Genomic DNA, 26,504 nt, shown 5'->3' with positions numbered 1-26,504 from the left:
GGAAAAAAAGAAGCCTCTCCTCCAAGTAGCAAGAATTTCTTTTACCTGAATTGATATGCATTTTGAGCACTTTCAATTTAACTGTGTTCAAGGGGCAATTTTATGGTAATGCCATTAAGTATGGTTTAGGGAGAACATTTCTTAATACGGTAATCTAGGGGAAATATATGCCTAAGGGACACATTCTCTGTAGAAAGACTTCCTGGACCATATGCTGCAAATATATGGAAAACTCATTGGTAATGGAAAGCTATGGCTATGAGAGGAAATTAATGTGGACCAGATGGTAGTTAGGTAGGAAAATGTTTCACACAAATGTGAGAAATCAGCTCCTGCCTATTGCTGAAGTGTTAGTCTAATACCCACCACATCTCCATATTCTACATGTAAATCTAGAGAAACCATGCATCTGATGTACTCAAATGGAAGAAAAAATAGAGTAGCATGAGGTCTGTAATCTTTTAAACTTATGCTTGAGGACAGGCAATGTGTGTCATGGGTGAAGCAAACAGTCGGAGAAAGCAATGCCTGATTCTCAAGAATTTTAGAACTGCCATGTAAAAGCACCATTAAGCAGCCATCCTTAGTTTGAAATCAAAGAGGTGTATTATTATTACCTCTCCAACTGTTAAAAGAAAATCACTTATATTCCTTCTTAGAATCTGATTCTACAGGCTATATTGTTTTTGTGCATTCCCTAAGAGACTGTAACCAAAATAATGCTACAAAAATAGGCGATCGTTTGTGGATATGGTATTATGACATGTCAACAATTTGGAACCTATAATTTTGTGTTGTTAATCCAGTATGAAAATTCATATTATAATCAGTGGAGCTTATGGTGTATTATTCTTATAATATACAAAGAAACAGATTTAAAAAGTTAACTTTAATATGCATCATATTGTTTCTCTATATCTACAAGTCTTTGTAATTCTAGAGGTTAGAGATCCTTCAAACTACTCTAACCTATTAACAATGATTGTACCCAGTTAGACACAGAAGAGACACTAAATCAATACAAGAGAGGATGAGAGAAGGAAGATAATCAGGGTCCAATTCACTAAAAAAGGGTTCTTGTATATGTAAGTGGTGTTGCACAGAGCTTTTGCCACACAGAGAGTCTGCATGGCTTACTGAACGATCCCTTTTTCAGAGTTAGGCAGTTCTGGTTCTGCGGGTCGCCCTATGAGTCTGTACTCAGCCACTGAACTTTTTATGGGAACATGCAAAGGACACAGCTAGACGCAGTGGGTGCATTTTGGACTTTGGGGTTGGCTTCCTAGTCTACATCCATGCTCATAAAAACAGCAATTTGCTTTTTTCTTTGATGGTTCAAATATAGCACCTAATCCCGTACCTGGCACATAGTAAGCATTAAACTAATGTCTGCAAATGAATGAGTTAAATCTCTTCTAGGTTTATTAGCTCCAAAATAAGCATCTCTTGCAGTAGTTTGTGAAAAGAAAGTCTCCTCTGTTTTTGTAAGTACTGTCTGGACCAGCCCTCATGTTGATGGTCAGTTAATCATCTAACCCCTTCACACCCGGGAGAGATTGAGCCTGAAATGGACAGGGTCATTAGTTGAAAGGAAAATTCCAACTCTTCTTTAGTTTCATCACAGAAACCACTGACCGAGCGAATGGGCATTGTTCTTTAAAGTGTTAACATGGAGGAATTAATAAGTTCCTTTCCTTTTATAAAGGCAGTAAGAGAAATCCATAAATTGAAGAGTGATTTTTGTTCATAAAGAGCATCCCATGGTTTAATTATTCTATCTATATGAGAAATTACCTGGGAGTTAAAATTGGCCGTAGTACTATTGATGAATGCTGGTTCAGTTAGATTCAAGACCTGAATTTCTCCATATCTGATAAAGATTATTCAATTATAGGAAATGATTGCAAAGTATGATACTGGAGAAGTGCAGATGCGAAGTGGGTTCTCTTTGTGAAGGGCAAGCTGAGCTAGATGACACTTGCCTCCTGAGAAGTGTTTCTTCCAGCTGTTGGTGTTTGACATTCTGGCTTGAATCATAGATGAGAGAATGGTAAAGGTGGATGAATTCAGTGGGCTCATCTACGCCATGCTGCCTCACTTCACGACAGGAGAAACCGGGCATTGTTTTCCCTACCTGCACAGCCCCAGTTTATAAGATAGTCTCTAGGACTTTCAAAGAGGCTTTTTACTTATGCTAATTAGACACAGGAGTGAGAGTGTCCACAGAGCTATTAGATGTATTTGTAGCCATCTTGAACTATTTTTTGAATCCTGAATCCACCTTGCTTTCTTTTCTTCCCTCTTTTTTTCTTTTCTTTATTTTGTCCCCTTCCTCTATTACCTACCTCTACATTTAAAGACTGACCTAGAGCTGTTATTGTTACGTGTCTTAAACATAAGTTATAAAATGTGTGTCAGTGAAGCTTGCAGTCCCCATCATAATGCAGAAGCTTAAATTTCCCATTACATATATGCTGTTCATTATCTTTAAAAGACACATGAATAGTTTACCTTAATAAACATTTGGGGAGGCTTTGAGAAATGGAACTGGAACATTTCAACTACAGTTTAACTTTTCTTATAAAGAGTTCAGAATAGTCTGTTTATGGACTTAATGGCTTTGTTTAGTATAGTGTCTGTATATTTCAGACCAGGAACAATGGGGTAAATCCTGTTTGCACATCATTTCCACTGCGTCACTCTTCCTTGTATACATCTAAAGACGTTTCACTGAAGATAGGTCTACATATTCATACTCTTTGTGTGATTAAATTTCGATGGCTATATTGGAAAGTTTTGCCTAATAAGAACTTAGTATCTGCAGTCTGTATAGATTTTCCTGCAGAGGGTATTGTTCTGAAAGTCAGCATTCTGGGGAATGATACTATCAGTGAAGGAGCTATGGCCTATGAGTTATAAGCACTATTCTTTTATCTTGGATGTACTTATGTCCAAAAGCAATTTCTTCTCCCTCAAGAACTCATTAAATGCATTCACCAAATTCCCTAAGGTTGGCATATTTCATGTTCTGTGGATTAAAAATGTAGGACTCATTCTCACATGTCAGTTGTCTCATATATGTAGAGTAATTTTTGAAGCATCATGAAATCTATGAATAATTTTAGTGAATTGGGGCCCTGAAGTAGCAAAGAATCTGGTCCATGATGTTTAGGAATGAAGATTATAAACTACCACAGGATGAATGGCTCGAAGAATAAAAAAATAACAACCCATAAACTGACCATATACTGTGTCGTAAGACATTTCATGATCTGGTAGAGGAGTTGAAATGTCTATAAAAAATAATGAGAATTTAAAAATTAATTTAAAAATAAACGTAAAATTCGAAAATACTCAAGAGGTTTAGTGAAACAGGATTTCTCAAATATATTTCCATTGCTATTAAATTATGAGTAATATCTTCCTTACCATTCAGTGCCACGAAGGAATCTGAAAGACAGAAGGGAGGAGTAAGTTACTTAACATTTAACACTGCTCAGTGTGACTTCCGTAATAAGTGGGAGTGAGCTGATACAGAGCTGTGCTAACATACGATCCCCAATACTAAGTAAGCGCTTTTTAATTTCTGCTTGTAATAGAAGATGCTTCATATTTGGTCCGATTCCATATCCTTATACTATCTCTTTCCCAAGTGAGCTTCCTCAAAGTCATGCCTTTGTTGCCAAGAGGCAGAGAAAAAGCAAGTTAGTGGAAGGAATGGTAACTGCGATTATATGTAAGCCCTACTCCATACAGAGGGATGTGTATGTGGATAAAGTGAGTCACATCTGGACCACGCTTACAAAGCACATTTTCTTTACATTCTCTCTCACTTCATCCTCCCAACCATGCTGTGAGCAACTGTCCAGTATCACAATGTTCTGAACTCAGCAGGGGTTTTAGTTAGGAAATTAACAAAAATAAAAATCACACATACAGGCAACATACATTTGTGTGTGTGTGTGTGTGCACTTGTGTGCCCCCGCTGTGTGTCTGGGTCAAGTCACTTGTTCACTCAGCCTGCTACTCAGCCTCTGACACTGGCTCTTTATGGTTTCCTCATTTTCCCTAAAACTCCTGTTAAAGAGTCATTGTGTACCAAATATCTAAATCCTTTGAATGCTTGTGTGTGACTCGATATGTCTGACAGAAGTAGGTCATGCTCCGGTGGGCGCCCAGGAGCAGAGAAGCCACTAGGAAAGGCATTACCTCCTGCCCGGAGCAGGCACCCTACGTGCCTCAGCAGGAGTGGGGATCCAGTTACCGAGCACACGAAAACACAGAGGCTTGACCAGTGAGACGGAAGAGTAAATCACTGGCCTGGGGCCTGAGGGTCTGCCCTGCACTCTGCCTGAGGACCCAGGCGTGGTGTAAGCCTGCTGGTGTAGTGGATGCTCTAGAGAGCCAGTAACACTTTCACATTTTTCATACATTTACCTATTCAATCCAAATTGACACCCCTATTTTTCTAGATGCCTATATCATCGAATCATAAAAATATGGAGAAAATTACTCACTAAAAACAGCTAATTAAGTTCACTCAGACATACATACCAACCGAAACCTGATTCCCTAAAAATGGGGCCATAAGGCACAAACATGATCAAGATCCACCAAATCAAACATCAAATTGTTTCATTACAGACACATAGCAGATCTTTTGGGCTCCAGACGCGCAGGCTCAGTGGCCATGGCTCACGGACCTAGCCGCTCCGCGGCATGTGGGATCTTCCCGGACCGGGGCACGAAGCTGTGTCCCGTGAATCGGCAGGCGGACTCTCAACCACTGCGCCACCAGGGAAGCCCCCTATGCTAATTTCTTAATTCAGATTTGGTGTGTGAAGACAAGAAGCTTTTTCCGGTATATATTTGCAAGCAAACAAACGAACAAACAATATATGACCAAGAATTTGGAGATGAGGCTCTGTGGCCCTATTTATTTGATTATGTCTGTTCCCTAGAACATGGCTCAAAGATTTAGAGTTATATCCATGATTTTCATTATCAAATCGAATATCAGAAGTAATATAGTTTCATTCCCTTAGGAGCTATTTTTGGTGCCATTCTGAATCCAGGCTTCTTGAAATTTATCACATACAACATTTAAAACATGGCAAACTAAATGTTTTCCAAGAGTATGGCATTATTCTCTAAATTAGCATTAATAAAGCATTTTCAGGAGAATATTGATATGAATCAGATCACTGGACCACTGGGCAGACCTTTGACCAGGATCCTTTATATAAAGTTCTAACTGAAACGTTGGCATGTAATAACTTTTGAAATGACCTCTGAGATTAGTATAGTAGGTCAGTTCTTATAAAAAGGTTATTTTGAGTCACCTTGTATGTAGTGGGTTCTTTCTGAAATTTTTTTCTACTGCAAATGGTAATAAACCTAAATCTAATTTAAAAAATAATTTTGTTAATCGATATGTTCACGAGAAATAAAATAGTCCCATTCAATTAAAAAGCTAGAGTACAGTGATCAGTCTTTTTATTACTTGGCTGAAAATTATGGCAATAACATATCTTTAAAAACAACAAAACTGGTTTTAAATGGAAGTGCTGATGTAACTTACTGCTCTGCTGTAGTAGACATCCTCTAGAGTGAGTTTGTTCCACAGCGTTATGATAACGAAATAGGTACCAGCCCTTATGGCAACAGCATTGGCAACAGAGGCTTCAAAACACACTGTTTTCTTTGATATTTAGAAGGTGATTTCTGTTATTTATACATGTTTTAGAGGCAGCTGCACTCAGTTTCACGTGTGGGGTCATGTTTCTAGGCCAGTCTATAAAAGCATCTTTTTTATAGAATCAATACCCAAATGGATAAAAAGCTCTACTTACTGTGACAGTCTCCCAGGCCATCTGTATTGCCATGCTCTATGTCCTGTTCAAAAGTCAGTCTTCCAAAAAAAGGAGGGAAGGGAAGAAAGATAGACACAAATTCAATGATATGAGTCTATTGCAGGATGCATCTGAAGTTTCACTAAAGCAACTACCACAGTTTGATAAATTGAGTGACAGGTGCCAAAAAGGTAGGTAACAGCTCGGAAGTTTATCTCCAAAGCTTACAGAAATGAGTCCTTTGTGAATCTCCCAAGAGAAGCCATGTTTTAGACAGTTAATTCAGGTATTATTCAGGGAGTTAATTAGTTTGTGGATTACCTATATCACTCTTTGCCTCTGATGCCCTGAGCATTTCTTAAATATCTAAGTTTACATGTTAACACACACTCCTTACGTAAGTGATACAGACGTCTCTGAATTAGAAAGAAGTATTTTCCTCTCTTTTGCCCCAACTCTTGCCTTCCTGGACCTTTACTTGTTTCTTTGCTTAGAAGTAGCTTTGTATAACAAAGTGTTCAAATGGTCAGCGGATGTGTGGGACCCTGAGAGGATGGACATGGCGGTGCATTTTGCTGAGACCACTCAAGTGTTTCGTTCACTCCTGCCCAGTCCTCAGGAGTATTGCCGTCATGCTCCTTTACAGGCTCACTCTTCTTATAAGGACACCTTTGGGCTGTATAAACTATTAACGCCATTAATAAGATCAATCCTAACAGTATCTATTTTGATTTTTAAATAAGCACACTGGAATACTCCAAAGGAGTCTTGTCCTTTTTTGGGGGAACTTTGCGCTTCTTACACCGTAACTGAAACTCCTGTTTTGTAACTGCCTTCAGAGTTTACTTATGAGCCATATAGGAAAACTTTTTGGAAAGTCACACCTTGATCTAATAATGCACCATGTTTGTTTTCCACTGTTTTTGTGTTGTATTAAAAATCAAATTCATCCTCAAAGGCTAAAGATTTCTAGTGGTAATGAAAGCCAGTATGCACCAGGCCCTGAAGGCCACTTTCCAAAGAGAGTTCCACATGTTTTGAACAATGAAATGTTCTCATGTTGACTTTAAAATGATTCTTAAAAATCAGTCTGCCTACTTTTGGTCACACCTTGACTAAAGAAAGGCGATGGGTCATTTCTCAGCTTCCCTCACTGTGCATTGTGATCCTTTCTCCTTCACTTCAAGGTTCCGGTGAAAAGATGCAAAGCTTTAACACTGTAGTAGGTCAATATTGCTACTCACAAAGTTGATCTAATATTAAATGGTGAGTCAACCCTTTGCATTAGTCAAATTTCCAGGTCAGACTTGATAGTTACCATTAGCCCTGTATATGGAAATACTTTCCCTCAAATTATGCAGGTGGTCATCAGATATGACTTCCTGTCTGTTGCCTAGCTATTCTCAAATGGGAGAGGAGGCTCAGAGTGATGTGAGGACCGTTCTTTTCACCCTTTAGATCAGAGGAAGTTGAAGAAATGGCTAAGAAAGAACTGTGCTGCCATCTGGCACTTTCCTTGAATTGCCATAACCCGTCAAGGACATGCGTTGAATACTTTACCAAATGTCGCTTTGGATTTCACATCCACTGAAGTAAAAGCATAAAACCTTTGAGCTAATACCATCCAGGCGTTTAAAGTCAGGGTAACAATTCTAAGCATCAAAATCACATGCATGGCAGACTAGCTTGATCTAGCTGATCTGCTGGAGAAATGCCAAGAATGGATTTTACTGCCTAATGAGTAATAGGGTCAGCTGTTCTTCAGTGCAGGGGAGAGGTTTATTGCATGTATACACTGTGCTTGCAGTACAAACACATTGCTTAACAAATGCTCGGCAGTTTCTTCTCGGCCCTGGATGGTCAATTAGAAGAGCCAGTTTTGCTGTGGCTGGACAAACCACATCACTAATCTAATTGGTTCCCTCCTGCTCCCTTTCTCTGCTCTTCTCGCACTGTGATGATCCAGGCATGTACCATCTTGTCCCTCTCTCCAGGGGATACTTAGAAGTCCACTGTGTTGTTTCTCTCTGTTTTTAATTAGTCTGAGGATGGATGATTAATCAATTGGAAATCTGCCACGTGATGTTGGGTTGTTCTATGAAATGGGAAAAGGAGGGAGAACGGCCGGCAGTCGTATTGATGAGGTTTGCGCACAGAAGGCTGAGTGGCGGTGGTGTGTGTGAACGCAATTTATTGTACGTCTAGGCCGCTTTATACTCTCCCACACCTCGGGCTCCTTACCTACTGCCAGGTGACAGATGGGCACAGGCACCTCCTTCCTTTACCCACCCACAGTAGGGGTCTCTGGAAGCGATACAGGTTCTGTAGGAAGAGGATCACTGTGAGCTACCTAGGACTCTTTTCTAAGCACCGTGGACTTGCTAATGATCAATAGGGCAAATACATACTTTTTGCACTTCCCATGTCGTTCACACCGGCCAAGGGGAACCTTTATCACACAAGTGGAAAATGCAACATACAGAGAGCTGCTTGCTTTGTCCAGTTGCATGCCCATAATCCTCTTGTCTTCTACTCCATCATAGCTGCACCTAATTTTATAAGGCAGGCTAATATCATTCATAGTCTCTCTTGGGTCAGTTCTCTCTTTCCTGCCACCACCCTTACAGCCCACCTCCCAGCGCACAAGGTCAGATCTCTTAATCTGATCCAACCGAACGGGAAACAGAACCTTATGTGTGCACCCACACACACACACATACACATAAACACACAATGTATGTGTTTGTATAAACACACACATTATTAGCAAGGAGAAAGTAATGCTTTTAACGTATGAAAAGGTTTTTACAAATAATACTACAAGTCACCTAAGTGCATAAAATCTAAGTCTGCCATGATTTCTCTGAATGGAAAAGATAATAAAGTAACAAATAGTTACTAGGAAAGAACCAAACATTCTACGCACTTTTCAGGGTTGTAGACGCTCATCTCCTCCAGGAAAAGGCTGTCATTTAGGAAACCACTGTTTCCTATCCTGGCCAAGAACTTCAAGATGATTCCTTTCTCTGATCCCAGGAAAACCACAGTGTGATTCTGATATGGCCCAGCAGCGGTGTCCACCGCAATTTTGGTCAGGCGGTATCTAAAATGACAGGATCACATTTTTTATCTCTTTGTTGGTCTTTCATTAAAGTGTCCCCTTTTCCACTTCAAACAATTGGGATAGAGCTTTCTAGTAATAACCTCAAGAAAAATATATGCATATAAATAATGCTCTCAAGCTGTTCTGCTCCTTTATTTCCATATGTAGAGCATTAGTATGGCTCCAAGGGGAGGAAAGAGGTATGTATGTGTGGAGGCCAAGTTACATAATAAATACGTAGCCACCACCATCTGAAACCACTCAGCAATTATCCCTTCCATGAACAACAAGGAAAGACTGATGTCTGCTGTGAAGAGGGGAAGAAATAATAAGTGAATTCATTTCATATTTCGCAATGCAAAGTACTAACCACTATGCGATCACAGCTAACATTTCACTGAACACTGAAAAGAAAAGCAGCGGCTACCATTTTTCCATACTCTTCCTCTGAGGTGCCAAGACTTGTCAACAAAATGTCAGACTGGAAAGCTTTCTGATTGTGTACAGAGGGGTAGAGAGTTCTGAAGGATGGGGAGGTAGAGTGCTAATGGCAATATTAATAAATAAATGGATATACAAGCCAAACAAGATCCACCTAAAGCCAAAGGTGAAGGGCATTAGTCCTATTGCCTGCCTAGATAAGTCCTATTGGGCATGCTCCTCTGAAATCCCATAGCAATTCAACACTCCACTCTCCTTAAGCATCATGGCAGGAACCAGGAAACATGGACTCTTCTGCAAGTTACATACCATGGTTTCCATCTTATGGGCAACAGCCATTATAGTATTGGGTTGGCCAAAATCTGCCTTCGGTTTTAAGTAAAAATAAAAGACACATTTTTCATTTTCACTGAACAACATATTCACCCTTTTGTTCCACTACCTTCTGCCATTTTTCAGGCAACTTCATAATTCCATCTTCCCAAAACTTTTGATCTTTTTGAGCAAAGAACTGTTCCAGGTGCCTTTTACAGTCTTCCAGGGAATTGAAATTTTTCCATTAAGAGAATTTTGTAAAGACCCAAATAAATGGAAATCCAAAGGTGCAATGTCTGGTCAATACAGCGGATGAATCAGAACCCTGGCCAAACCATAACAGTTTTTGCCTGGTCATTGAAGAAACACGCGGTCTTGCATTACCTAATGCATCATATAATTCTGGACGCTTTTCATCAAGTGCTGCGTTCAGTTGATCTAATTGGGAGCAGTACTTGTTGAAACTGTTGGGTTTTCCGGAAGGAGCTCATAATAGAGGACTCCCTTCCAATCCCACCATATACGCAACATCACCTTCTTTGGATGAAGACCGGCCTTTGGTGTGGTTGGTGGTGGTTCATTTCGCTTGCCCCAGGATCTCTTCCATTCCACATTATTGTACAGTATCTACTTTTCATCACCCGTCACAATTTGTTTCAAAGATGGAGCGTTTTCATTACATTTAAGTGGAGAATCACATGCAGAAATATGGTCAAGGGTTTTTTTGCTTAATTTATGTGGAACCCAAACATCAAAGCGATGAACATAACCAAGCTAGTGCAAATGATTTTCAACGCTTGATCTGGATATTTTGAGTATGTTGGTTATCTCCTGCGTGGTATAATGTTGATTGTTCTCAATTAATGTCTCGATCTGATAGCTATCAACGTCAACTGGTCTACCCGACCGTGGAGCATCGTCCAGTAAGAAATCTCCAGCACGAAACTTTGCAAACCACTTTTTTTTTTTTTTTTAAATTTTAATTTTTTTTTGCGGTACGCGGGCCTCTCACTGTTGTGGCCTCTCCCGTTGCGGAGCACAGGCTCCGGACGTGCAGGCTCAGCGGCCATGGCTCACGGGCCCAGCCGCTCCGCGGCATGTGGGATCTTCCCGGACCGGGTCACGAACCCGTGTCCCCTGCATCGGCAGGCGGACTCTCAACCACTGCGCCACCAGGGAAGCCCCGCAAACCACTTTTGACAGGTTCGATCAGTCACAGCACCTTCTCTATACACTGCACAAATCTTTTCTGGCATTTCGGTTGCGTTTTCACCTTTCTTGAAACAATACAGCATAATATGCCGAAAATGTTGCTTTTTTTTCTTTCATCTTCAGTATTAAAATGGCTACACAAAAATTCACCGATTTTCATAAGTCTTTTTTAAAATGCACGCTGGTACGACAGCTGTCACATACAAACTAACAAAATTGCTTCGAATGAAGTTAAAGACAACTAAGTTCTACTAGAGCCATCTTATGGAAAAAACGGAATGAACCTTTTGGCCAACCCACTACTTTAATATCTTTCAATCAAGTCACTGTTTAAAAATGGTGGTAAAGTTAATTAACATTTTGTTTGATGACTGCCCAAACTGGATGGTACTTGGGAAAGCCTGTTGAACTGTTTGGCAATAAGCCCTAAATAAATATGAGAAGGAGGAGTATTTAATGCTGTCACAGATTTCTAATCAGCTATCTGTTCTCCGTTGGCCACCACTCCAGACAACAAATGCTAAAGTATGAACCCTTCATGCTGGTATACTTGTGCAAATGCTCCGTTACTCCATGCTCCGTATGACAGCTAACAATCTAGGGACAGTGCTCGGATGACGTCTGCAGCATGTTTTGCAACCATATCCAACCAAACAGGTATCTACATCCATTGACTGATTCTCTTCGCTGCTCCTCTACTCTTACACACATGGGATGAACAGGCTAACGCAGAAGGAGATACCTTTGTTTCTTCTAATTGCTGGCAAGTGTCCAACGAGCCTGAAACTATCTGAACTGTGTTCACTGGGAATGTGATCATGGGGCTTGGTGGCATCCACCCATGTGCCCGGGACTTCAGAGCTGAATCAATGCCCAGGATAAGAGAAGATGTTTGTGGCATTTCAAATTGTGATCCACTGATGATAGGTTCTGTAAGCATGGGAAGGAACAGGGGAAATCCAGTGAGGACGTGGTATGCTTGACACCCACCTGACCATCGTCCTCAGGAACCATGGCTTGTTGAGGATGGAGGGCACGGCCTCATCCATGAGCGGGTGCGTTTTGATGAAATTCAGGGTATCGTCAGGAAATTCATTGGAGGTTGCATATTTTTCTAAGGAGGATGAGCCAGCGCAGCAACCTGGCCTAAAAAGAAACAAAGGGAGGGGGCTTATATCACGCTTTATGGCAAATTCTTTGAATGAACTGCTTCTCTGTGCATATTGCATGAGGGAGAATATACCGTAGGCTGAGAAGAGGAAGCTGAACAATGCATAATGCCACCAAAAAATATGCTTAGATTTCCTCAGGGCCACCTCCTCACTCCATAGAGAAGCCTGAGCCAGGACAGCTCAGCCTTGGCTGGGAGCAGCTTGGCTTCCCCGCCAGAAGCACAAACCCACCCCATAAACAGTGATGGAGCTTGAAACAAGTGAGGGTTTGGTTTGCACGTCTCCGGGACTGCTCTGTCTCTCTTAAAACACTGCTAGAGGGCTTCCCTGGTGGCGCAGTGGTTGAGAGTCCACCTGCCGATGCAGGGGACATGGGTTCGTGCCCCAGTCCGGGAGGATCCCACATGCTGCAGAGCGGCTGGACCCGTGAGCCATGGCCGCTGAGCCTGCGCGTCTGGAGACTGTGCTCCGCAACGGGAGAGGCCACAACAGTGAGAGGCCTGCGTACAGGAAAAACAAACAAACAAACAAAAAACTGCTAGAATTTCTGGAGGCATTTGCTCCACAAAAAGAGACAATTGGGCTGACATTTTCACAAATGTAGAAAACAAAGGCATTCAGAAAGCTGCCAGCCTTACGTACCTGCTAGACTCAGTGTAACCATCTCTCATTACTAGGGGGTCAGAGAACATTTGGATTTTGTTTTTTATTGTTTTTGTTTGATTTGGGTAGGTACGCAAAGCCATTTACACTGAAATTCTTGCCTGAAAAGGCATTTTTAAAATTTCTGAACAATGACACTGAAAATTCATTTCTAAAAGAAATTATATGGTTTTAGGAGTCAAGGGCACATCTCAGCAAAGTCAGATCAGGGCAACACCGGCGCCAGTCTTGTCCAGACACCTGCTTTGCCCACTGGTGCAGGAGAGAAAAGTGGACCCTGACAACACTGGCAGGGTCTAGCCCCAGGCACACGCTTTCACGGCACTAACCCAGCCAGCCAGTGAAAGCGCCCAGATATCTGTAAGAGAGACAGGCCAGCACGTGGAAGGATGAAAGCAAACATGCTGCCACCAGTAGAAAGTCACTTGAAGTATGTGTCCTGGTGACAGCTGAGTGACACCATCTTTCGATACCCAGGGGAGCATATTACATAAGTACTCCCTGAAACCTGATCCCTTAAGCTTAACTCCCCTTCCTGCTTACCTGGAAGGTAGCTAAGAATCCTAGGCAATGACTTAGAGAATCTCTCTGAGGTTGCCAGGGTATGCTTTTTACACCTAGTCTGCTCTCCATAAATAACAGAATGCACATGCCATTTAATTCAGGGGATGAAAATGGATGAACTGTAGGGTTCTCCCGTGGGTACAGTGTTTCATATCATCTAAGTTAGTTCAGTTAAGTGAATTGGGCTGGGTATTTTGTGTGGGGGATTGGATGTCGGAGGAGAGAGTTGGAAACCAAAAAAGTTCAGAAGACACGGGGTTTCCTTCCACAAATTAAGTGGAGGAAGCCGAACACACAGGGATGTTTCTATATAGCTTAGATGTTGAATGCTGTGATGGGAGGTATGCAGTGTGTGCCACAGAAACAGGGCAGGCACAGGGCTGGGAGAGAGTTTCATCCTGTCCCAGTTAGGAGGAATGAGTTAACTGGTTTAGTGTGAGGATTTGATAGATATTCCACAGGACCAAAAGGTCTCTGTATTGTCTCTCAACAATAGGTTCCTCATGAAAGCACTCCTGGGGCACATTTTGGGGAGGGGAGAATCAACAGTGCATCTGGACCCCAAGCAGACCAGAACCTGACAGACCAGAGACATCCTAATAATGGCCCATTGTACCTGCTGCCCTTGGCCCAGAGTCCGGGATCAGCTCTGATCCAGTCTAGTCACAAACTCCAGGGAACACCATTTATCTTTTACATTTTTTTTAAGGCTGAAAGACATGGGTCTCCGCAAAACTGAAGAGAAGCGGGGAGGGGCGGTGGAAATCATCTCCCCAGAGATGTGAACTTGCGCAACTCACTTTATACCTCTCTGGGCCTCAATTTCGTCAACTATAGACCATTGGGGCTGCTGGACCAGATGGTTCCTGTCATCCTAGGATTGCATTGGATAATCCACAGATAGGGAGTCTAAGCAAAAGACTAGAGAGTCACTGTTTTGAATACAACTATAGGTAATTTGGGGTTTCGGTTAAGGGAATGAAGGCAAACGGCCTCACCAGCCTTTCTGTTGTGTTGGCATTTGTATCTGCGTGGTCAGCATGGAAGGCACTAGTTTGCAGTTTATAAGATGCTTATTATCAGGGGAGCAAATGGCACCATTTCTAGAAATTCAAGAAAGCCGTATAAATATTTGCACATACCTAGGCTTAGGCACTCGTTCATCAGGAACTGGTGTCCATGTGGAATCTGGAGACTTCTGTTCTTTGAATCTCCCAGTAAAAACAATGGCGACATCATGCATGTCATAGGCACACACTGCAGACCCAGGGATGCTGCAGTAGGACATTTCACACAAAGTGTTATCCATGCAACAGTCACGCATGCAGTTTGGAAAATATACTCCAAAGTAACTTTCCTAGTACGGGCAGTTGAAATTTAATGTTCGCATCCTGAACACTAGAAATGTAAGGGATCCTAGCTCATAAGGAGAATGTTTCTGTGACTCAAATTTGCATCAGTGGCCTTAAAGAAAGGGCTAGTTACAGCAGAATCATAGAGGAAAATCTCTTTATGTCTGTGTCTGGCACTGCTTTTGTTTATAAAGGAGGAATGGGTGAGCTGGTGATTTATAAGTTTCATGAATTCCCTGAAATTATCAGTCTTTAAACCAAAGATAAAACGTTTGGACAACATTCTGCATCTCTAATACTGGTGAAAATTTGAAGTAAAAGTGCCCCTACTGTTCACATATTCCTTCTTTGAATTTAGTTTCTCAAGCCTAGGACTTCAGGAGTGAGGATGTATGTGTGAGGAACCCAACCATATTTTATGTTAGTCACTGAACATTGCAAAGTTTACTTCCTGTTTATTTGCATAAGACTAAACAATTTAAATCTCTAAAGCACCAACACTTTGCAAATAAAATGCTCTATTACGTGCTAAATAATAATAATGACAGTAATCTCTACCTATAATTACATTCTTGCCTGACGCTCCTAGAAGGATTTTGGGATTTTTCTTTTTTGCATCAGTGGTGAACAGACATGAATTATTCATTCATCTAGGTACACTGCTTAAACCCATGTTTGTTTTTGGCTGCGGTCGTTCCTTGATTTTGATCAAATAAATTTCAGCCACTGGCTGGCCAACAGTTTTAATCAGGCTTTGAGGTAGTGGGTCACTGCACACAGAGGCATCCAGGGCAAGACACAAGCACTTTGCAGCATAAACATCATCCAGGGAGAAAGAATGATTTAGTCCTGATTTTGCAGATGTTGAAAGGATACGGAAATCGCTTCATATGTGATTAGGAGAATTTTATGCCATCTTTAATTTCATAACACAGTTATGAAGTATTACTAATAAAGCAAGAAATAGGGAGAGGATTAGAAAGCTTATTTAAAACAAGGTGGCAGGATGAATTTTAAAGTATGTAGCGTGTGTGTGTGTGTCTGTGTGTGTGTGTGTGTGTGTGTATTCATAGTATTGAGTCTGTAATAAGACAGTGATCCCCATTTGTTTTGAAATTTCAGAACCCCCAGCATTATTTAATTTTGTAAGACTCTCTCCACATCTCGCTTTCCTAAAAGTAAGAGGTGTACCTATTTACCTTAAATATTAAGAAAAATAGGATAAATACTGAAGTATTTTATGAGGCACTTCCTAACAGCTAAAGATACCCTAGGGTTTTATAATCTTCCTAAGGTTATACTCATTTGTAAATCCTTTCTTTTTCCTTCCCTGCTTTATTCCCTCCCTTTCTTCCCATCTTCTGTTCATTCAGCCTATATTTATGGAATCCCTAATCTCCAGCAGTGAATGTCAGTAAGTAAGGGCATCCTGCTCTCAGCTGCCTCACAGTTCAGTGTGTAAGAAAACAACAGCAAAAAAAAAAAAAAAAAAAAAAAAAAAAAAAAAGAAATATTCCAACACAATCTGGTAAAAAGAGGTATGTGCAGGGTTCCATGGGAGGCAGCTGGAGCCGCGGCTTGGAGCATTCCCGGGGGTTCAGTGGGCAGACAGACACGGGTTGGGTGGGCAGACCTGGCAGAGAGCAGGGCATGAGCAAACTCGGGTAAGCCCTGTGCGCTGGAGGAGGAGCCCGTGCCTGATCAGGAGGGAGCCTGCATGCTACGCCAAGGAAGCTGGGCTTTATCCCCAGGGCAGAGAGGAGCACCTAAAGGGTTTGAAACAACCTGACATGATGAAGTGTGCGTGTGTGGAGGAGCCCGTGGAGAGGGATGAAACCAGAGGGAGTAAAACAAGAGAGGGGCCATAATTTATATATGAAAACTGGTATGCATATCTTTGCCATTTCCTGATTTTACTAAACAGATACGGTTTCTGAGACTGCATTAGCACGCACTAATTGAATGTTTCCTAGGGCCCTTTTAAGAAAATTCTTTAGATGGGAGTATACATAATACGCAGGAATCTACTACTCTATTGTAATCATGAAGTGACTCACCCTCTCAAAAAACACACACAAAAACTAGAAATGTGCTCTGAAACTCCACTGGCACCTACATTCTGTGTTCCAAAATAGTATTCTTTTTCAACACTACTAGATACATCGGTTCCAGCAGTCAAGGCCTGAATGTTTTAATCTTTTCTATCCTCAAGTCTAAAAATTCCTTCAGATGGTTGCAGCTTATTTAAACCGAACTCAATACCTCTTGCTGCAGTATGGGTTTATGTTTTCATATCTCTTCAGTGGGAACTCTTGACTCTTGCCCTCCATATAATTGGGGAACATTATTTCATCTTTCAGCTAGCTCTGTTCTGGGCTCTACCCAATTCTTAAGCATTTCTTCCTAGCGGCTATCCTGTCATCTAGCCACTCATCAAGTTCTTCAGAGTTTTTGTAAAAAGTATAATCCAAAACAAAACAGTGCATTCCTTATGGAAGATTACATGGAACACACAGAATTCTACACGGAAGTGAGAATATAGTACATGTATTTCAATTTCATGACCATGGCCAGAGTTAGGATCATTTCCACACAATGGTGCTAGTACTCTAAGGTTTGGGAGAGCCAAGTACCAGGGAACACAGTGTCCCTGTTCCTTCTGTTCTTTAGTCTCTACACATTTCACTGTTCCAGGGACAGTTATTAGTGTGCCATTTAATAGCTCAGTGTCTTAGCTTAAGTAAATACAAAAATAGGGGTGAACAGGCTGAGACGGTATTTCTCCGTGCAACGTTTGATGACTTGTAAGTCGTCAGTAGAACCCTCCAGAGTCAGACAGTAGTGCTGTGGTTGGGATCCTGGTTCCTCTGATAGGATAATAACCAGGGTCCCTTAGGTGGGATGCAAGATGGACTCATCTAATTCCTAAATGTCACTCTGTAGCATTTTAATAAGTTTCCAGTGTTTTTACTTCAAAAATTACTGATCTAGTCATAGAGATATTAAAAGTCAAATAAAATGTTAGATGACCTAGAAGGGAAAGGAGGAACATTCTTGAGTTCCAAAACTGCTGCTTCCACCCATTGGCTACCTGGACCAGATAGTATAATTGAACTCAGTTTCCTCAAGTGTAAAAAGAAGGCAGCAGTATTCACTTTTCAAGATTACGGGAGGGATTGAGGAATAGCACATGAATAGTGTTTATACCCCAGGCATATGAAAAGACTATATTGTTATAATTTATCTAATTACTTTCTCCGGAATCCTACTCTAACAGTGCTTATAAGTGACTGTTAATTTGTTGATGAAAACTGAATGTTAAGTGCTTCTTAACTACAAAGAGTGAATGGCAATTTTTCCATCAGTTGCAAATCTTGTGTGTTAGACAACAACCCCTTGGGAAAAGGAAGCCAGGAAGGACCGATTAGGTCCACACAGCCAGGGCATGGTTACCTGTTATAAGGTGTGGAAAAGGTTGCCAGGACAACATCACGGCCATTAATACGAATCACGTCTGTAACGGCCTGGAGGATGTTGAAATAAAAATGAGAGTCCCCTGGAACTGAGCAGTTCAGGCGAGCTTTAAGGAAAGATGTCCACTGTTTCTCCAGGACTCTTTGTGACCCTCCCATGTCATTCTTACAAACCTGAGCCACTCTTGGGAAAACTACCTGCAGAGGAAAAACATGGAGAAAATGGAATGCACTTACTTTTCGTGGAGATCTTAGTAGAGTTTGCCTTTCTTAGAAAACAGAAACAGAACAACAAGGTGCTTAACTTAATCCTGTGTTTCTAAAATCAGTAGCAAGAAAAAAAGAAGGGAAAAACTCAGCATTGGAACAGCATGTTTTGAAAGATAAGGCTGTAGCATTTAATACAGAGCCATAAATCCTTCAGGGGATCAGCTCCCAGCCACATAAACTCATTTCCATACAGACTGCTTAGCTTTTTATTTCCTCAAACAAAAGCACACTTGTATGCACCATCTCGGCCATGCTCACTAGCTGCCTCTGGGTTCTGCATCTCATGCTCTGAATTCCTCTAACTGTGCAAGCCACCCCGGCATTGAATTGTGCCCTCTAACTTAGTGATCTTGATCTACTCTCTGATAAAAATAACTGAAATAGACATCCCCTAAGTGTTCTGTTGCTTTTTGTAATACAGTCAAGACCCCTGGTTTTCTTAAAAGATATAGAACATTTACACTCTCTCTCTGGAGCGACTCAATTTAAAGCAAAAAAAACCCTGATGAGTGGACCCGGAAACCACATCTTAAGGTACTTGAAACTCAGTATGAAATCAACCCAACATCTATCTATTAAATTTTCAATATAAACATTTAAGAGGTTTCCCTGTAATCTGTCACTACTCAGAAAAAGCATACAGGGGTTTGAGGAAGCGAAATGTTTCACTTCCACCCGTCTTTGGCTGGATCTTCTCAAAACGACGACCTTGTCATTAGATTTACGGTTCTTATTTCAAAGTCATTGATAACCACACTGGCCCCAAATTGAGACATCCTCCCCTCTTACCTTTCCCATGGTGTTGTACTCCACCGCTATTTCCCTAAAGAAGAAGTAGATGTAGTCTCCATAATCTACCGCTTGGACAAAATACGGTTCTGTGGACAAATGGGCACTTTAATTGGGGACATGTCACACAGAGTTAAAAGAACTGCAATCAGCTGCAACCAAAGACATGTTATTAATTAAAAGTGTAGGGCCATTAGACATTTGGTTAACACTAACCATTTCTAGTGACTTCACACATGCAAGTGCTGGTGATTTCAGAAAGCATTTAAGCCTACAGATTTTTATCTTTCAGAAGCAGTTGTAATGAACAGTGAAGAATAAATGAGTTTTGCATATCTATGTCATTTTATTTTCCACAATACAACGCTCAAATTACAGAATGGATTTTGTACACATCCCTTTGTCACCCTCGACTCATACAGTGTTGTGAACAGCTTTTTTCCTGTTCCCCACCACCTCCAGTCCCCTGTTCCCTCCCATGAATGAAGTGTTTAGTTGTTTTCACGTGGGACTCTGAAATGAGAGCTTGAAGCAGGAAAGATACATGTCACGTGTTCTATTATAGTGGCATTGGTAGTTTTGATAACACTCCAGAAACTCATGGGAAGTGAAAAGGGGAGGTAAATCAATCAACTGGGGGCAGAAGGTGCAACTTCCACCTTCCCGTCCGTGAGAAGCCCTATCACTAAAATGCAACTACAGTCTGGTCCATCCAGGCTCTGAATCTCCCTCAGGATATGTATCTCCCCCACCTCCCCTCCTTTTCTTCTTTTGTTTGTTCACCTTTCAACCATTTTGAATCATGCTTGACGGTCCGTAGGGTTGGGCTGTCTCCGAGACTCCGGTAGATGACTGCATCAATGGCCAGGAAGTCAGTCACTGTAGCAGAGTACAGTTTTCCGTCTTCAAAGAGAAAGAGAAGAGGTGGTCGGAGTTGCAGCAAGACAGTGGGCATGCGGGAATAATAGAGGCCTCCCCCGCCCCAGCTTTCCTGTATCAGGTAGATAAGATAGGGCACTTGGCCCACATTCCTAACCATTTTCAATTGGGATCCTGAGAGATGAAACATTTTTCATTTTCTAAACTGCACGGCAATTTCTAAGCAGCAGCTCAGGGAACAGGGTAAATGAAACATGTTGTTTGCTTCACTCGACTAGATGTACCTTGACCGAAATCTCAAGGCCAAGGCCTCTTGGACGCTGCCACTGCCACCACACCCTGGTAAACTGGATTAGGGAGGAGCCCAGGGAAAGATAGAGGCTGATTTTAATCACCAGAAGATTTAAGTGCAAGCAGAAGTAACAGCGTCCTCGGCCTGAGCAGGTGAGGGAAGTTGAAGAAAGGGGATTCGTGAGCAAAAAAGAGCTGACTAAAATTGCTACGTGTATCCTGCGCGTCTCTGCCCCTCTTTACCTCAGTCATGAGAGCCACTAAGCCCTGCCGATCTCGCTTTCCATTTAAGAAATATTTGCTTCATTATTTCCAAAGTCACAAACTGAGAACATTCTGATATATAAGAAGCCAAAGTAAAGTGGGGCGGGGAAGGGATGGTGCTGAGTTCAGATTGGTCTTTCTTTAAGAATTCATGCTCTTTGGGACTTATGCTTGAGGATACATTCAAGGCAAAAGAGAGCGAAGATGACTGAAGGTGAATCCTTGAAATTTTGCGTTCTTTTCGCGGATTAGCAAGCACTGTTTACACAAATAATCAAATGGGCTGTTCTGGAATAGCAAAATCTATGTAGATGAAATGGAAACACTAATTATATTTAATACAAAAAATTACTTCCTTGGCTCATTTTTAATGGATTACATATCTTCATTAATTGTGGCTTCGAAAGCATCTTCAAAAGTGGTTTATATACAATACAGTATTCTTTTAAGCCCTTCCACTGTGGAATAAGCATATGGTTTTTCTTTAAAAAAATCTTATCCAGACATACCCAAGCAAAGTTCTTGATGTCTACTTTTGGTCTTAACTGACATTTGCTTAGTTTCAGGATAGAGCTGTCTTCACATCTACACTCTTGGCATTCATATATCAGTAAGCGTTGACTGTTTGGGTTAGATTTTAACTGCAGACATACACCTTTCTATTGATAAACATATGTCTACAAAAATCACAACTTGTCCTATAGAATCCTAGCCCCAGGTCATTCAGATACACCGGAAGAGTGGAGGGCAGTGGGAGCACTGTGTGTGCGTGTGTGGTTATCGCTGTTGAACACTCCCCTGTACACTGGGTATCTCACCAGAACTTTTACTTGTAACATCAAGTACTATTTTGGCACTCTTCGTAATATGGCAACCGTTGAGGTGCAACAAATATCTTCTGTTTATAAGGGCTGAGCTCTTATGAGATTTCAGACATTTCAGTGAACACTGATTCAAGTATACGTGTTGGAGGGGGCAGAGGGGCAGTCACAGTATGGTCTCACATGGCTTGCTTCTTGAAGCTTGGTGGCCTTAGTAAACACTCTGCCCATTCTCCTCTTTCTACCTCAAGCTACTTCTTTTTAGTTAATGCTTAAACTTGTGTTCTCTACTGCAGTCCACATCCTCCACGGTACTGACGAATGCAGGTGCCAAGCGTCAGAAAAGTGTTGCTGCACAAGTTATGGAATATGCTCAAACACCCTAACCACTGGCCTTGCCCCTGACCATGCTTACAAACAGGTTTACAAGACTTTGTGTTTCTCACAATGCTGCTTCCCGACAATGCTGTGCTCTACCTTTGGAGGAGAACCTGAGAAACGTTTCCTTCTGAACCTGGCAAAAACCACTTCTTCAATCTTTGACTGCACATTCAGGCCCACAAACGGATGACACTGAGGATGAAGTTCAAGGAGCTAATCCTTTTTCATAATCGAAGCCCTAAAATCTCTTATCTGGCTAGGATGTGCCGGTTTTTAGCTGCTGTGATGGAAATTATAGCTAACTGCTTTATTACATGCCATAACAATCACTATTATACCAACACTTCTCCCTGTACCCACCTCCACGTGCACAGCTGGCCGTGAATTCCTAAATAAATTTCTAATTAAAACACACACACATGCGCACACAGAAATCCCAGTCTGAAAGTCATGGCTTCCTTGCTGTTGTTTTATATCCTTTGCAATGGAAGGAAGGAGTAGGGATGGGGCGTATGGGTCAAGCTCCGCTAATCAGTATCGTCCCCTTGGCCACTGCAATTTTTCTAGCGGAGATAGGCATGCAACCTAATCAGGTCAATGATATTTGAGAAGATCTTTGCTGCTAACTTATGAGTACGTGGTCTCACTGCTCTGATAGAGCTTCCAAAAGCTTCCTTTTGTCCCTTTCCTTCTCCCTTCTATATGTAGACAAGAGGACATGTAGCCCTAATTGAGCCCCGGCAGCCATCCTATGACTCTGAGAACAGCCAGTCTCTCTCAGAGAAAGAAAGGAAGCAGAGCAGAGAAATGAAAAGGACCTGTGTCCTGGATGAGATTGTTGAGTTGTAGAATCAAACCAACCCCAAAGTCTACCCTACCTTAAATACTCAATCCACGTTGGTGGTTCAAGGTGGGATATTCTAGTATCTCAGCCCAAGCGTGCCCTAACCAGTATGTCGCACGTTCAGTACAAAGTTGTTATTCTTTCTGAAGGCACAAAAGCACGGGTAGGCGTGGCAAAGACTTCTCTTAAGAAGCGAAAGTACAGTTTCCATATGAATTTCAAACGGAAAAGGTGTTGTTAATTACACTGTTCACTAGAGAATCCAAGTACAACTGTGACTCTGCAAATCCTCCAGAGGAGATGTGCGGCCACAGGCTCAGCACGCAAAAGCAAATGCAATGAGAAGAAATCAGGTCATTTACCTGCAAACAGTGCAACGTTGGCATGTTTGGCATCGTAAGGGCATCTGGCCATTCCACTAAATTCATCCCCAAAAGGTTCCAAAGTATCCATCTAAATGAAATAATGGGACTTAATTAAGAACAACAGAAACCAACAGTAGTAAAATAGCAACTAATATTTACAAAGCTCTCAATTTGCTAAGTAATTCATATGCATGGCGCAAATAATCCTCGAATACCCTCTGAGGTAAGTCTTTCGGTTTCAGATGACGAAGCTGAGGTTTAGAGAGATTAAGTCACTTGACTAAGATTCTACGGCTAGGAGAGTCAGAAATTCAGTCATGTCTGCTTGACGCTGAACCACTACAATAAAGAGATTCCTTTATTCCAATAAAGAGCATCATTCTGAAATGCTCAAGAAGTAGCATCTTCCTCCTTGGAAAAGGAATTTCTGAGGCAGACACCAGGAAAACTTAATTCCCCTCCTTCCTCTACTCTGCATGAATTATCTGTTGAGTCATGAACTCTATAGAGAATGACTTCAGTTTTGGTTTTGTTGTGCCCGAGGAGTCCTGCCTTTGTGGGTTAAATCCTAGAAGACGACGCTGGAATTCTTTCTCGGGTTACCTGATGAGAATAGTATGGTGTCAGCAAAGGAACAAAAACATGGATGCAAGCAGAGCTGAGGTAGCCTTTGTACCTACTTCAGAAACATGTCCCATCCTCAGACTGTGCAGGTGAGAAAGGCCCAGAAGCTGAGAGGCTCCCAACAGCCACAGGCTGCTGCTTGACTTCCATCTCCTACTGCCCAGCCCTGGCCTTGTTCCTGTGAGCTAGAGATTATTACTGGCAAGGGGTTATTACTGGCCTGCCTGTGAGCCCTATTTTTAAAAACTTTATTTACTTTTGCTGCGTTGGGTCTTTGTTGCCGTGCGCGGTCTTTCTCTAGTGCCGAGCAGAGGCTGCTCTTTGTTGTGGTGTGCAGGCTTCTCGTGTTGCAGAGCGTGGGCTCTAGGCATACGGGCTTCAGTAGTTGTGGCATGTGAGCTCAGTAGTTGTGGCTTGTGCGCTCTAGAGTGTAGGCTCAGTAGTTGTGGCGCACGGGCTTAGTTGCTCCGCGGCATGTGGGATCTTCCCGGACCAGGGCTCGAACCCGTGTCCCCTGCGTTGGCAGGTGGATTCTTAACCACTGTGCCACCAGGGAAGCCCCTGTGAGCCCTATTTTAAAACAGGGAGATTGCATATAAAAACCTGGATTTCTTGCTTCTTTTGAACAAGTTGGAAAGTCAGTTTAGGCTGTTCTTACCCAAGTGGCAGCAGGCTATATTTGAGTAATGGCAGCCCCTGCCATTTTCTTCAAACAGGCACGTGGTCTTTAGCACCAGGGCTCCTTCACCCACAGATTATCCTGACAACCTGAATGCTTCACTCCTGTGAGTTACCTGTCTGGCTCCATAGGCATTTGCAGGTGAGGCAGGGCCTTACTATCTGTTCACCAAATTTCATTTGCCTTTCCTGCATATCCCGCTAAACTACATTTCCCATCCTCCCTTGCAGGTCAGGTATGATCACATGACTGAGCTCTGGCCAATGGGGTGTGTGTAAGGCTCTGCACCACCTCTAGGTCTGGCCTCTAAAAACCTTCCAGGGTCCTCCCCTCTTGCTCTCTTTCCACATTCTTCCCTTAGATACAGAGGATCCAGTGGAGAATTCCAAGATCCTAAGAGATGGCAGACACAAGAGCAGAATGGAGCTGGCTTTCTGAATAACCTCCTCATAGAACAGAACCTCTGTCACTGACCCACACTTGACTGTGATGTGAGCAGGAAATGAACCTCTGATGATCAGCCACTAACACTGGTCAGTGGTTGGTCCACCTAGACCAATAATTAAGGGGGTTCCTACCACACAGGCTTCTTCCTTACACCATGGATCGTCCTAGAATTTAAATCTCATAAGCACAGAGTCCCTAGACAGATCTCCTCCACATTATTAATGTTTTGACCCTCTCTGTAGTTCAGTCTTCTTTACGGTTTTAGGGTATTTTGTGTATCATCTGGCAGTTGTCTGGTTTGACTACATAATATGAAAACGGAAAGAAGATAAACCTAAGACAGCAGTGGTGCTGAGGAAGGATCTGTGAAAAGGCCTTTAGCACTAAATCGGGGTGCCTTAAATCAAGGTGCTTGGAGTTGCTGCCCAGGAGGAAGGAGCGAGGTTCTTACTGAGCAGCCGCTAGTGTTGTCCAACACTAGCCCTTTGCCCTCAACCCACAGAAACCTCTTCAGGGATATGACAGGCCATTTCTATGTACAAGCACTTTGAAATCTCCCCCATCGAAGCCATCCTATTTGTTTAAACTGTAGCCGAGAATCACATAAAGCAGTGTGTTAAAAATGTAATCTTAGGGAAAAGATGTTCAAGTTAGACATCCTTTAAAGCAAATGTACTCTCGCCCCAGCACATTTTTATGAAAGTCTTTTCCTAATATTTTGTCCCAAGGAGAGCTTCCTGATGAACTGTGACAGACTTTGCGGTCTGTGGCAAGTATTCAAAGTGAGGCTTAGTACACAATGATGCAACGGAAATGCTGTTATCCCAAGCAGTGCATGCTGTAATCCTGGCAATGGGGAAACAATAATATACAGTGGGGATATGTGCTTCAAAATGTACCTACTTCTAAAAAAGCGGCTATAGCTAGTCAAGGGCAGGAAGCAATGAAGAATTAATGTATTGGTTTGGGAACTTGGAAAAGTCCAGAGACAAAACAATGCCATGGTGAAATCCTCCTTCCATGAAGTAAGAACTAATCCTTGTAGCAGTCATCAGATCTTAGACTTAATAGCAGCCCCTAGTAAATTAAATCACCATAGGGTACAGATAATTATACTAAGAACCAGCCTGACTTGTGCAGAAATTCAAGAGGTTTAGAGAACAGGAGGGAAAAGGTGTGGAGTGTAGTTGTAGATTTATAGTGGGCGGCCTTCAGAATTCTTCCCCAGATAATCTTATTTGGGGCTCTAATCTCTCTAATATATTCAGCTTACTTCTGTTACAAAAACTGTGTAAGGGCTTCCCTGGTGGCGCAGTAGTTGAGAGTCTGTCTGCCGATGCAGGGGACACGGGTTTGTGCCCTGGTCCGGGAAAACCCCACATACCACGGAGCGGCTGGGCCCGCGAGCCATGGCCGCTGAGCCTGAGCGTCTGGAGCCTGTGCTCCGCAACGGGAGAGGCCACAACAGTGAAAGGCCCGTGTACCGCAAAAAAAATAATAATAAAAAAAATAAAATAAAATCTGCCCTTATTCACTCTTCTTTATTGCTCTATGTGTGACCCCAAGCTTTTCTCCTCATCTATTTTAAGACAGTGTAATGGTTAATTTTATGTCTAACTTGGCTGGGCCACAGTGCCCAGATATGTGGTCCAACATTATTCTTGATATTGAGGGGTTTTATACGAGATTAACATTTAAATCAG

At 42.1% G+C, this 26,504-nt stretch overlaps 1 protein-coding gene across 3 annotated transcripts in view; it reads right to left on the bottom strand.

Annotated features, from left to right (window-relative positions):
- SEMA6A (semaphorin 6A) overlaps window positions 1-26,504 on the bottom strand; it is a 130,383-nt gene that overhangs the window by 25,830 nt on the left and 78,049 nt on the right. For 2 of the 3 annotated variants that reach the window (XM_024743394.1, XM_024743395.1), the window contains exons 7-17: window positions 23,049-23,139; window positions 19,990-20,109; window positions 19,207-19,295; window positions 18,128-18,345; window positions 14,465-14,596; window positions 11,914-12,069; window positions 8,779-8,955; window positions 8,261-8,401; window positions 8,094-8,174; window positions 5,853-5,911; window positions 3,430-3,450 (exon numbers count right to left, since the gene is read on the bottom strand). In XM_024743394.1, coding sequence (XP_024599162.1) covers window positions 3,430-3,450; window positions 5,853-5,911; window positions 8,094-8,174; window positions 8,261-8,401; window positions 8,779-8,955; window positions 11,914-12,069; window positions 14,465-14,596; window positions 18,128-18,345; window positions 19,207-19,295; window positions 19,990-20,109; window positions 23,049-23,139 — 1,285 coding nt within the window. Of the gene's footprint in view, window positions 1-3,242; window positions 3,294-3,429; window positions 3,451-5,852; window positions 5,912-8,093; window positions 8,175-8,260; window positions 8,402-8,778; window positions 8,956-11,913; window positions 12,070-14,464; window positions 14,597-18,127; window positions 18,346-19,206; window positions 19,296-19,989; window positions 20,110-23,048; window positions 23,140-26,504 lie in introns of all 3 variants that reach the window. The other variant, XM_024743393.1, reaches the window with a different exon arrangement.

Source organism: Neophocaena asiaeorientalis, unplaced genomic scaffold (assembly GCF_003031525.2).
Source record: "Neophocaena asiaeorientalis asiaeorientalis breed wild unplaced genomic scaffold, Neophocaena_asiaeorientalis_V1.1 scaffold26, whole genome shotgun sequence".
In the NCBI taxonomy this organism is placed as follows: domain Eukaryota; kingdom Metazoa; phylum Chordata; class Mammalia; order Artiodactyla; family Phocoenidae; genus Neophocaena; species Neophocaena asiaeorientalis.
Note: the sequence above shows the minus strand (reverse complement) of the source record. Positions and strands in the feature narration are given on the sequence as shown.